The sequence below is a fragment of the Pogoniulus pusillus genome, chromosome 5, assembly GCF_015220805.1.
Source record: "Pogoniulus pusillus isolate bPogPus1 chromosome 5, bPogPus1.pri, whole genome shotgun sequence".
NCBI classification, from domain to species: Eukaryota; Metazoa; Chordata; class Aves; order Piciformes; family Lybiidae; genus Pogoniulus; species Pogoniulus pusillus.
This window is the reverse complement of record NC_087268.1, coordinates 29,532,493-29,545,335: the sequence shown is the minus strand read 5'-3', so window position 1 is coordinate 29,545,335 and position 12,843 is coordinate 29,532,493. Positions and strand designations below refer to the sequence as shown.

General features: G+C 41.2%; 1 protein-coding gene across 1 annotated transcript in view; it reads right to left on the bottom strand.

The window, feature by feature from the left end:
• SLC5A7 (solute carrier family 5 member 7) overlaps positions 1–12,843 on the bottom strand; it is a 29,339-nt gene that overhangs the window by 4,682 nt on the left and 11,814 nt on the right. The window contains exons 4-7 of the mRNA XM_064143648.1: positions 12,316–12,471; positions 7,212–7,360; positions 3,109–3,252; positions 1,003–1,156 (exon numbers count right to left, since the gene is read on the bottom strand). Coding sequence (XP_063999718.1) covers positions 1,003–1,156; positions 3,109–3,252; positions 7,212–7,360; positions 12,316–12,471 — 603 coding nt within the window. The remainder of the gene's footprint in view (positions 1–1,002; positions 1,157–3,108; positions 3,253–7,211; positions 7,361–12,315; positions 12,472–12,843) is intronic.

Below are 12,843 nucleotides of genomic sequence, written 5' to 3'. Positions count from 1 at the left end.
CAAGATATTTCTGACCAAAGATAATTATAATTCCAGATAAATGATTACAACATGTACACAGTTATTTTGCAGTTATTTCATGTGGATCTGGGGGTGCTGATTGATACCCACCTGAACATGAGCCAGCAGTGTGCCCAGGTGGCCAAGAGAGCCAGTGGCATCCTGGCCTGCATCAGGAATGGTGTGGTCAGCAGGAGCAGGGAGGTCATTCTGCCCCTGTACTCTGCACTGGTTAGACCACACCTTGAGTACTGTGTTCAGTTCTGGGCCCCCCAGTTTAGGAGGGACATTGAGATGCTTGAGCGTGTCCAGAGAAGGGCGATGAGGCTGGTGAGAGGCCTTGAGCACAGCCCTACGAGGAGAGGCTGAGGGAGCTGGGATTGTTTAGCCTGGAGAAGAGGAGGTTGTAGCCTGAAGGGTGGTTGTAGCCAGGAGGAGGTTGCTCTCTTCTCTCAGGTGGCCAGCACCAGAACGAGAGGACACAGCCTCAGGCTGCGCCAGGGGAAATTCAGGCTCGAGGTGAGGAGAAAGATCTTCACTGAGAGAGTCATTGGACACTGGAATGGGCTGCCCGGGGAGGTGGTGGAGTGGCCGTCCCTGGGGCTGTTCAAGGCAGGATTGGACGTGGCACTTGGTGCCATGGTCTAGCCTTGAGCTCTGTGGTAAAGGGTTGGACTTGATGATCTGTGAGGTCTCTTCCAACCTTGTTGATACTGTGTGATACTGTGATATTACTTTTAGGACCAAGTAAAAGTACTGGAATCTAACTCAAACATTAAATAGAAATATTATGTTTGTAGATACCTATAACATTCAAAATGTGTTAATCTCAGTCACTGATGCAGGGGCAATTTTCCCTGGGAGGAACATTCTATAATAGTATTGTTCATTGTAGTTTCCTGTTGAACAAGTCATGAGTTGATCATTGATGTCATTTGAATCTAACATAAGCTTCATAGGAATTTAATGTATTTATTGCACTAATAATTTTTAGTAATTTACCTGTAGATGCTCCAATTGCACCAATGAGCACTGCGGGAAGAGCCATGACAAGGCAGCCAAAAGCAGCCAGAAATGACAGAACTTGAGCATATGTGGCAGAAGATGAGGAAAGAACTCGCTGGAAATATGCTTGCCATGGGATTCCTCCTAATGTCTGAAAACACAATGGGCACCATCCTGTCACTGGAGGCTAATGCAAGGGGTTATTTTTTTATACCACTACATAAAGAACATGCAGAAGCATCACCTGAATGCTTAATGCTGCATTACTGATCTTTCATTTATTTGTTGGTTATCAGTCAGACAGTAATAGCTGCAACTATTATCCTCACAAGAAATGTTAAACCATTGTAAATCTACTTAAATCCCTTGCTCTTTTGAGAAGTTCTTTCTTGGTACTATTAGCAGCAACACTTCACACCTACATAGTGTCTGTAATCCTTTTGTATTGTGAGCTGCATAAGCATTTGATAAACTCTAACAAAAGGTTATAAAATCTCATTGTTCTATCTGAAATTTGAAGAATTTGGCCTCTGGTACCTTCTCCCTGCCAAAATTAGATTATTTTCTGATGCAATTTGAAAGCAAGATTTCTTTTTTCCTTTATGAATGCATGTGGCCATTAAAACAAAGCAACACATTCTGCATGCACTGAACACAAAAATCTCCATAATTACTCTCCCAATGTTTTAATCAAATATGATACCAATAGGACTTAAAGACAAAGCAGTAAAAGAAAGTGACGTGGTTTGGTTTTTGTTTGTTTGTTTTCATAGTGGTAACCCTGTTCTTTGTTTTGGGTATATAACAGTGAAGATCCTGATTAGACTTTAAATTGCATTTGCAAAATATGATATGAAAGTGTATTTTCAATTTGAATCATCTCAATAAGTTCCTGTGACTAAACAGCATGAAAAGAAAATGAAGCAAATTGCTCACTAAACATGCACAGTCCAGTTTCCCACACTAAATGAGGCTAGAGTCATTTGGACCAAACTGTGTGTATACAGGTGTTTCTTATGTGTTTCATTCATGCACAGGGACCAAATGAATGTTTCACAGGCAACTCTACTATTGACTTGCTGTTTATAACTCTTTTCCATTACAGTCTGAATAATGCTTCTTTAACAAAACTTTCCAAGCCAGTGTAAATTTTTGGAGCAATAATTAAACTAATACAATGAAAATCATCACAATTTGGCAATATTAGAGCTTTTCTATGGTCATCAGCAGAGATGAAACCTTCAGGGTTATCTGACAGTACAGTCATTGAGCTAATGTCACACTTTGGTTCTCTGAAAAGCTCTAAAAAATTTTGGCTGCTTAAACCAATATGTTTTAGTAGCCCTATAATAATATATATGGACATATATATTATAATAGGGTTGGACTTGATGATCTATGAGGTCTCTTCCAACCTTGGTGATACTGTGATATATATACATATAAAATAAAATACTTCTGGTTGAGAACATTTACAAACAACAACAAATCCAGAAAAAAGAATCCCAAAGTGCAACCTGCTAACAGTATTGGGTTGCTCAGGGACACTAAGGATGGAAAATATTAGCACATGTTGCTAGATCTTCTAATGGAAAGTACTCCATAACCATTGATCCCATGTGTAATACACAGGTATTAAATAATGAAAGCTTTTAGTTCGTTCTACCATGTGTGCACATATGAAATCATCCATTAATCCATCTCTGCAAAGCTTTTTTCTACATCACCTATACCTAAGGTGTACTTAATAATTTGTATAACATATTTATTGCCTTCTGAGATGTATAAATTCCTCTGCCAACAATGACATCAGTCAAATATTAACTGCACACTTTTAATTAAACTCAGCATAAGTCAACTCTTTCAGTCTGATGATACTTAAATTGCATTCCTGGCAATGCTGACTTTGACAGCTGTGCTACAATATTCTACTGATATTTCCATGAAAGCATTCAAATGTGCAGAAATATTGAGTAGAAGTCAAGAGGGTAAAAGTTTCACATTTGCTGGAAACTCTTAAGTAGATTCTATTATTTTCAGCTGTCACACCAATACAGTGTGAGTACTTAAATGCTTCATTCTTTCACACAAGCCATCACTTACCAGTAAAAAGAAATTGTCCAGCCATGTGTAAATGTCAAGTGAGTTGATAGATCCAAGCCAAGGTTCTTGGTGCACATGGTGCACAGCCGTCAGCCCAATGTCTGTTACTGCAGGATGGGACATAGCAAAGGGTACACTGATCCACTGTAACCAAAGACAAAACACGTCGTTCAGGACTAAAGAAGGTATTCAGTAAACTTTTAACAGTAGCATTTATCTGGTTTTCTTCTTTTTTTCTTTCACATTTAATTTCAAATTGCTGAGCTGGTTTGGAGAAAAGTCAAATTATATGCTGGTGGAACACTATCAATATCCAGAGAGGCTGGTGATGGACTGCTTACCTCTCTCCTGGAGTGTGCCAGTGAAAGCAAAGAACTAATCAGTGTAAATAGCAAAAGCAACAGGAAAGACATTTTTATACACTTTTATTTTATCTTCCCTAAATTCCACATATATTCTTTACATGATTTCCTAAACCACATTGAAGAGAAACATGTATATAAACCTGTGTGCAATAGCATCAAGATTTGCCAGTATACAGGCATGAGACATCACGAATGTACCTGAAGGCTAAGGAATTACTTTTTAATTCAACACAAAACTATCCTGCCACAAGAGAAGGGTGGTGAGTCCCCATTTCTCTTGCTCCAGACCACCTCACAGTCTAGTGATACAGCACTTCTCTGCCTTGAGGATAATTTCAGTCTGGGGTCTTGACTATTTTCAGTCTCCCTGTTTATTGATTTACGTGAAGAAAAAAAACTCAACCATTAGTTGATAAACCCTTTCCAGAGACAGTTTCTGCCAGAGGGTCCATTTCCTTCACTGACTGACTGTTTGTGTGCTCACTTGCCAACTTACTTCACTATGGTGTAACTCACTAACTTTCTAGGACAAGAACCTCAGCAGCTCCTATGGATATGAAAACCAGGCCTGGTGTTACATGGAGTAGGCCATCACATATATGGCATCCTGAGGATGCAATGAGCAACAAAACCCACACAGATTACCGCAATCCAACTGATCACATTTAATCATATGCAATAACAGGAGAAAGGAAGGCAGAAACCAAACACCTTCCTCTACTTGTTGCACCATTGTTGTGATAATGTGTGAAGACTATTTTGTAGCACTTTGTTATTTTGTAGCATTTGTTTTTCGGGTTGTTTATCATGCACCATAGTATTCTATTACATGGTAACCTTTGCCAGTTAAAGTGCTTGGGCAGAAATGTTTCCTTCTCACTGTTTGCTTGGTCACTTCTGGAAAAGATTGCCAAAATGTCTCAACTGTCTCCAAGCTATTTTCAGTATGAAATAAATTTATTGTCAAAATTAATGGAAGTTAATGCTTTTCTTGTTGAAAAATTCATAGGGAACAAGGATGTTAAATGGCTTTTTTTCATTCTTGCTTACGAATCTCAAATTTCAAACATGCCCAAGTGATGATCTTCTGAAGAGCTACAGTTTGTACAAACTCAGCTGAGATTTTCAGTATGTTGAATTGGTAAAGGTTCATCTGCAGCCTATATGCCAAAGCCCAGGATTTAATTAGTACTGTACTGCAAATGCATTATGTGCTTTTGTAATCCACTCCAGTGCCTGACAGTAACTTAGCTCTTTGTGTTCCCATGGACTGCCCCTACATTAGTAAAAAACACAAATCGAGTCACTTTCTCCAGCCCTGTGAGTCACCGATGTGTCGTGCTTTACATCCATACATCTAGGCTCCTTTCCTTTCAAAAAGGACAGCTATGAAGTGTTCCTGGAAATTATCTGGGAAAATCACAATTGCCATAGTCCAAAACAGTGACAGGACTGTGTTAAAGATTAACCATTACAGATAATCCTGTATCTTCCTCTTACCGCTGCTTAACTTGCTCAGTATAGACATAGACCTTTCCTCCCCACCTTTTTTCATTGAGCCCTTTCTAATGGGGGATAAAATTCACTGCTTTGAATGGATGCCAAACAAAACCAGGGCCTGCAGAGCTGAAGCAGAAACTGAGACTTTATGTTGAGGCTCAGAGGTAGAAGTAGGAAATAAATAGAAGGATCTGGACCTCATGAGGTTGGAAACTAGAAAAAGCATTTCTGCATAGTGGTGGCAAAACATTTAGACTGTGGAACTAATAGTACATCTGAGGTAAGAGTCAGTAAATAGTGGGGATACAGTGCAGGACTTGTGAAAGACTCACCAGGCAAGATAAAGACCAAGAACTGAGAGTTGCAGATGCGTGTACAGGAGAATGAGATGGGAAGGAGAGACACTACCTGGGACTGTAAGAAGAAAACCAAGGCGAAGTGGCTGGGGTGGTGGTTTTGGAAGCTTAAGGAACAAGCTGTGTCTGAAATGAGGAGCCAGGGTGGGGAACGAAGTCTCTTCTTCAGTAAAGAGCAGGAGAGGAATAGACATTAGAGAAATGAGCAGTAAAGCTCGGTGCCAGTGGGAGTGCACACTGTTCCAGAGTCTGGAGGAGAAGCTGGGATACCTCAGCCTGCAACATCTTCTGCTGTGACATCTACTGCAAAAGAGTCCCGTTTTGTCTAAAACTCTCTCACTTAGACCATGGCCATTTAGATGCTATGTGAGCCTTCTAGCCCCACTGACGACCCTTGAGGTTATGGATATGGTTTCTTATACGTTACATTATTGCAGTTTATGTCAAATGGAAAATTACACAAAAAGGCAAACTTGAATTAAAGAACCTGAATTAAAATAACACTATTAAAGCATTGGATCCAAGCATTTAGAAGACTGCTATCCCTCCAGATGCTTTTGCTTCTCCCTCCCTCCCTATCAGGTTCATGCTACCTTTAATAGAGGATCACATGTTATTATTCCCATTGGATCAGGGTCTTCAGTGATGCGTGAGTTCTCACTGAAAAAGCATTTCTCTGTTTTGATTTATGTACAGTTTGGGGAATTTCTGTAATGCACACCATCTGTAGAAACTCAGTGGTTCACAAATACTAACATGCACGTTGGTGAAGCAGGCAGAGTGACTGTGCAGGTGAAGAACAGAGGCATGAGAATAAGTTTTCACTTGAGGTGGCCAGCTGGAATTTGGATTTTTTTTTTTTTCCCAGAGTATTCAGCACTATTCCCACAAAGTCAGTTACAAGAGGGACTGTTTAGCACTTCTGAAAACAAAGTCATAGGGCTCACAGTAGGATGCCGGAAAGTGAGGACACACAGAGGGTTGGTTAGTGACCACCTGGATGAGCACTGGCTCAGGCAATTTCCCTAGAGCTGCACAAGAACTCTAGTGAAAGCAGAGAAACAGCTTTGGATCCCCAGGGTGCCATTCAATTCCTTCACCTTGAGCCACCCCATTTATTCTGGCTTCTCTTAGTCCTCTGCACACCTGTAATCATCTATTTACTGCCACTGGCAAACAAAGCAGTTTCTTTGATTTCACCTCTGTGATCTGAGCCCTGTTGCATGGATGTTTTTCAGAGCAGGGCTTATACCTGACTGTAAATAAAAGGCTACCCACTAGCGTATCATTGATAGCTGATGAGGGGATACTCATACTGCTGTGTTCAGACAGCAAGATTGTCTGGTAAGCCTTCTTATTCTATGGTCTCCAAGGATGGTGGAGGGAAATGAGAGAAAACCCAAAGGAGGTTTAAGATTTAAAGCAGGAGGTTAACTCAGCTGCATGAGTAGGAAGGAGAAGCAGGAGAGTCTCAGCTCTGCAGGCCCAATGGCAGTGTTTCTGAGCTACTTTCCTGACTGCTTCCTATGACTGATGTCTTTTTCCAGTACCTCTGCCAAGGTCCTGTGGACAGACAGAAAAGGAGTTAGCTTGAGTACTATTTTGAATTAGTTGTAAACTCAGCAAGAAAACTGCAAGTGTTTGCTCTATCAGACTGGCTGGAAAGGTGCCAAAGTCAGATCTCTTGGTCAGCATTATTGTCAAAGGATGGGCTGCATGCAAATTCTGTGAAGCCAGGGCTGAGTGGAGCTAGTCCTTCTCCATGCCTTCGGTGAAGACACGGTTTCAAAACTGAAGCTGGGCAATAGGTGTCAGCAGCCATCACACTGCTCTGGGTGAAATCCTCAACAACAACAAAAAAGATAAAAATGTGCTAACTTACCAGTCCCAGGAAGATGCAGAAGAGCTGAACGACATCAGTGTAGGCCACAGAATAAACCCCCCCCACAAGTGTGTACAGAGTTGCGATCAGGGCAGAAATAATGACTGAAACATTGACATTAATGTCAACGATCACACTTATAGTGGCACCTGCAGGGAGAAACAAAGCACTGTGTGTTAGTCCCGGTAGGTCTGATGAGAAAGCTCACCTTTGTTAACTTGCCTACACAGATGCTGGTCTGACACTTAGCAACAGCACAAAGGTATTCTGCCCTCTACCTTCTGTGCACCCTTTCTGCTCCTTTGAAAGGAGTGGGGAAAAGGAAGGCTCCTGTTGTACAAAGTTTAGAACCTGTTCCCAGGTTCTTACAAAATTGGTAAGAAAGTCTCCCACAGCCTTTCCTTATGCTGCTCAAGCTCTGGAAGGACCACATTCTCTTGTTCTGTCTGGACACAGCTGATTTCTCTCCAGGTAAGTTGCAGCTGCATGGGAACATGTGTATCATTGCAGTCAAAACTGTGCCTACAGAAGGTCTGCTGCAACATATCCCATCCTTTTACATCCCACTTATGCTCTGAGCTAGCCCATTTAGACCAAGTAAGGAATGGTAAAGGAGGCATCAGTTATAGGGACAAATGTCCACTAACCTCTCTAAAAGGTTGACTTGTTTACATGAGACAAAGACAGGTTTCTTTGCAAACTGCAAAGCCTATCCTCCGTTGCTGATCTAGAAACCAAGCACCTCTCCAAGCACCTTAAGGCAGATTTCATTTGTAGAAAACAAACCACGATGCTGAGCTGGCCAGACAATTTCCACAAAACAGCTCACAGAATCAAAGAACTGCTGACACTGAAAGACAATGCTAGAGGTTGTCTAGTCCACATCCCCACTCAAGTAGCATCATCTGTAGTAGGTTGTTCAGGATGATGTTCAGTTGAGTCTTGAGCATATGCAAATATGGAGACCGCAATTTGTCTTGCAACTTGTGTCAGTGTTCAACCTGTATCCACTGTAAAAAAACCCCAACAAACCAAACCAAACCAAACATTTTTCTTAAGTCTAAATGGAATTGTCAGTAGCTCTGCTTGTGCCAATTACCTTCTGTTCAGTCACTGGGCAGCACAGAGACGTGCCTGGCTCTGCCTTCTTTGTTTTGCTTCCCAATTTAGGTATTTCTGCATATGGATAGAAGTCCTCTGAGCCTTCTCTTTTCCATGGTGAGCAGTCCCAGCTGTCCAAGTCTTTCCTTATATGAGAGATATCCCAGTCTCTTAATGGCTGAATTGTCGACATTACTGTCAATGATCTTGCTTAAGTGCATTTTCATTTGGCTTCTCTGTTATGTTCATGTTTCTTGTACTGGGGAGCACTGGATCCCATCCTTGAAATGTGTCTCACCAGTGCTGAGTGGAGGAGAAGGTCACCTCAATCTGCTGGCAGTGGTCTTCTAATACAGCCTAAAATGCCATTGGATTCTTTGCCACAAGGGTGCAATGCTTAATCATGTTCAACTTAATTGTGTTCAACTTCATAATCTTTTAAGACTTCTAGATTCTTTTCTGCAAATACACTTTGAAGCTGATCAGCCCCAAGCCTGTCCTGGGACATCATGTGCATCTCCCCAGGTGGAGGAATTAGTGTTTCCTTTTGTTGAACTTCATAAAGTTCCTGTTGGCCCATTTCTACAGCTTGTCAAGGCCTTTCTGACCTTGGCTTTCTTGTTACTGGTCACAGCCCTCTGAGTCCAGTATTTCAGACAGCTTTCAGTCCTTCTCACTGTCATTTTATCTAGTCTATACTTCATTTGTTTGTCAACAAGGATATTATTGGAGATGGTATAGATAGCTCTTTCTGAACCCCACAACATGGGTTGGTCTTCATTTGTGAACCAAGCCAGTTAGTTGATTATGGATGGTGTTAGGTTGGTCAGAAAGCATTTCCTCTCCATAAATACATGCTGATGACTCCTAATCCCCTCTTGACCTTCAGTTATACGGAAGTAGTTTCCAGGTGCTCCATCAGCTTCCCAGGGATTGAGGTGAGGCTGACCAACCTTTAGTTCCTCTAGTATGGGAGTGACATTTTTTTTCATCTGAGCCTGCAGGAACATCCCTGATGACCACAGTCTTCGGAAGATGACTGACAGTGTGCTTGCAGTGCTATTAGCCAGCTCACACAGTACTCACAGGGTGCATCCCCTGAGGTCTCACAAAATAGTGTCTGTCCAATATATTTAAATGTTTCCTAACCTGATCTTGCTCTACCAAGCCTTCCTCACCCTGGAATTTCCTAGGGTTCTCAGAGTCTTAGAATTCCTGAAGGGCTGGTTTTACCAGTAAATAATGAAGCAGAAAAGGCACTGAGTGCTTCAGCTTTTTTCTTATTGTTTGTCAACAGGTTTCTGGTCCCATTCAACAGCTGTCCACATTTTTGCTAGTTTATGTACTCACAGAAGCTTTTCTTGCTGCCCTTTATGGCTATATTCAAATCTGAGAGGACTTTGACTTTTTCAATACCATCTTTACATGCCTTGACACTTTTTGTGTATTCCTTCCAGGTTAGCTCTCCCTGCTTCCACTTCTTTTTGGCTCTTCCATCTTTTTGTGCCTTAATTTAGGTAGGCTCTCCTTTTTCATTCATACGGGTTTCCCTGGTTGTCAGGGTGCACTGTTCTTGAGGTTGGAGGAGATGATCTCTGAATATCAACCAGCTCTCCTGGACCCCTCTCCTCTTCAGAACTGTATTCCATGGAGCTCCTCCAAGGAAATCACTGTAGAGGCCAGATTGTACTTTCCTAAGGTCTGTTGCTGCAGTCCTGATTTTTCCCTTCTTCCATCCTCTCAGGAGCCTGAGCTCCACTAATTCATGAATAATGCACTGCAATCAAGTCTGCCTCTGAACTTCCCATTCCTAACTGGTTCTTCCTTCTTTGTAAGTAATAGGTTCAACAGATCACCTCCCTTCATCAGCTCTCTGATAATTTATTTCAGGATGTTGTTGCCAGTGCATTCAAGAAACCTTCTAAGTGCCCTCCTGCAGAATTCTTCCAGCAGCTGTGAGAATGGTTAAATGTTTCCCTTACATTATTAACTATTTCAAGTGATTGAAGTGTTTTAAAACCATGTGGGTTTTTTTTGTTTGGTTGGGTTTTTTGTTTGCTTGTTTTGTTTATTTATTTAAAATATTCTTCTGGAATTAGGATCATTTCAATGGAACATGTTGCCATAACTTTTAAACCTTGCAGGTATCTGAGGTGGACATTCTAGACCACATAGGTGGTAAAGTTCCACCTGTGGACTGCAACATGATGCTGCTGGGAGCTGCTGGGTGGCTCTTTGTCGTACAGGGAGCTTCTGAAATTCGTGTGCTAATGGTTAAAACCTCAGACCTCTTTCATAAGCTGGAAGCCCTGTCTTTCCCATCTATAACCCTTCCAAGAAAGAAATCACAAGGAAGATCAAGAAGTGGAGTACTGGGATTAAATAATTGTCACTGAGAACAGGTGTGCAAATTAGGAGGTATAACATAACCAGATTGTGAACAATGTAGCTAAAATCAAACCCCTCAATGACCTTCATAGCCATTGACAGTCTTTAGCTGTCATCTGCTAATACAGACCTACTAGAAAGGTACTCATACCACTTGCTTTCAAATATCACAGATTAGCTTGTCCTCAATCAAAAAGAAAGTATACTCCAAACGCTCTGAGTGGTCTTCAAGTTATTCAAATCCTATCACCTCAGCATGCAGTTTGTTCTTAGTTCTTTAAGGGTTTTGTGATGAAATGTGGTAAACAAGCTCCCTATTGCTTTGCAGTTCATCAGAGCACAGTTGGAAAGTACCTTCAAAGTTTATTTTCTGTTTAAAATAGCTTCTGCTAGAAAGCATTACCACATACATATGCACTCTGAGTATGATTAGCTGGTAAAAGTCAACTACTGGTGCTTCAATACAAGGGCTTTCTCATTTCTTGAAGGGACTGCTAAATTCAGACCTGAAATGTAATTAAAAACCCTGGAAACTGATTTGTTTTTCAGGACTGGATGAATAGTTGGGTGATTTTCTATTGAGTCATAGCTTCACTAATTCTCTGAATCCTTTCTTGAATTCCAAGTATTTTCTGCATTTTTTCCAACTAGAAAGCCATTTAGAATTGAAAAATGCTTCAAATTATTAATCAGCATCTGTTTTAGTTATATTATTTGTGCTATGGAAGGTTCTGTATACGTAGGGTCCCTATGTGCTAAGGATTATTTTGTTTAGATGCATTTGCAATAATGTTTAATGTCTTCTGATTTTGTCTGGCTTCTGTGATATTAGTGCTGTGAAAGACAAGCTGGGTCAGCCTTGACATAAAAGAGACAATCACACCTGTCATCCTCACAATTAAAGGAAATTTGTTGCTAAGTATTTTCATGCTCTTTGAAAACTGACAACTTAGAGGTACCTGAAAATGAATACATACACACATACCTTGCATGTCTTTTCATTGCCAAGAAAATTAATGAGGTATCATTACCAGGTTTAATTACTATAGAATCATGGAATCAACAATGTTGGAAGAGACCTCCAAGATCATCCAGTCCAACCTATCACTCAGTCCCATCCAATCAACTAGACCATGGCACTAAGTGCCTCATCCAGACTTTTCTTGAACACCTCCAGGGATGGTGACTCCACCACCTCCCTGGGCAGCCCATTCCAATGGCAAATCACTCTCTCTGGGAAGAATTTCCTCCTAACATCCAGCCTATACCTCTCCTGGCACAACTTGAGACTGTGTCCACTTGTTCTATTGGTGGTTGCCTGGGAGAAGAGACCAACCCCCACCAGACTACAACCTCCCTTCAGGTAGTTGTAGACAGCAGTGAGGTCCCCCCTGAGCCTCCTCTTCTCCATCTAAACAACCCCAGCTCCCTCAGCCTCTCCCCATAGGGCTTGTGATCCAGGCCCCTCACTAGACAGCATTGATCTGAGAACTGTCATGCTTTGAATCATTTGGATTGGGTAGTTAGCATTTGAAGCCAGAATTCTGATATATTTTTTATTTCCTTAATCCTTTCCCCTTGTGATACTTCAATATTTATATAGCATATTCCTTACCTAAGGCAGAGAAGATGGCAGCAGCCCAAAACATTTCTCCCATTAAAGCTGGAATAAACAGCAGCCCTCCCATCCTCTTTCCATAAAGCTGCTGAAAAGGGTCTAGCATTGTCACATAGCCTTTGGATCGCATGGGTTTTGCAAAAAATAGGCCACCTATGAAGAAGAATAGCATAAGACAACAGCTGCAGTGGAGAAAGTCATTGCCATTAAGAGGAAAAACCCTGATTGTTATTTCAGGTTACAAAAATACCAAATACCAGTATTATTGCTTGGTTGGTTTTTAAAGAAAAAATAAGTACAGTTAAAATCCCCTGTAAGAACTCTTATCTAGGGTCTGCCTGCAGAATTACATAAACACATCTACACCGCCAATGTCTGAGGTCTGATAGTGACAAGTAAGATTGTCTTACTTTATCTGCCTCAGTTTACATAATCTGCCTTTATGGATGTTGTCAGTTTTGTCTAATCATAGAATAGAATCATAAAATCAACCAGGTTGGAAGAGACCTCCAAGATCATCCAGTC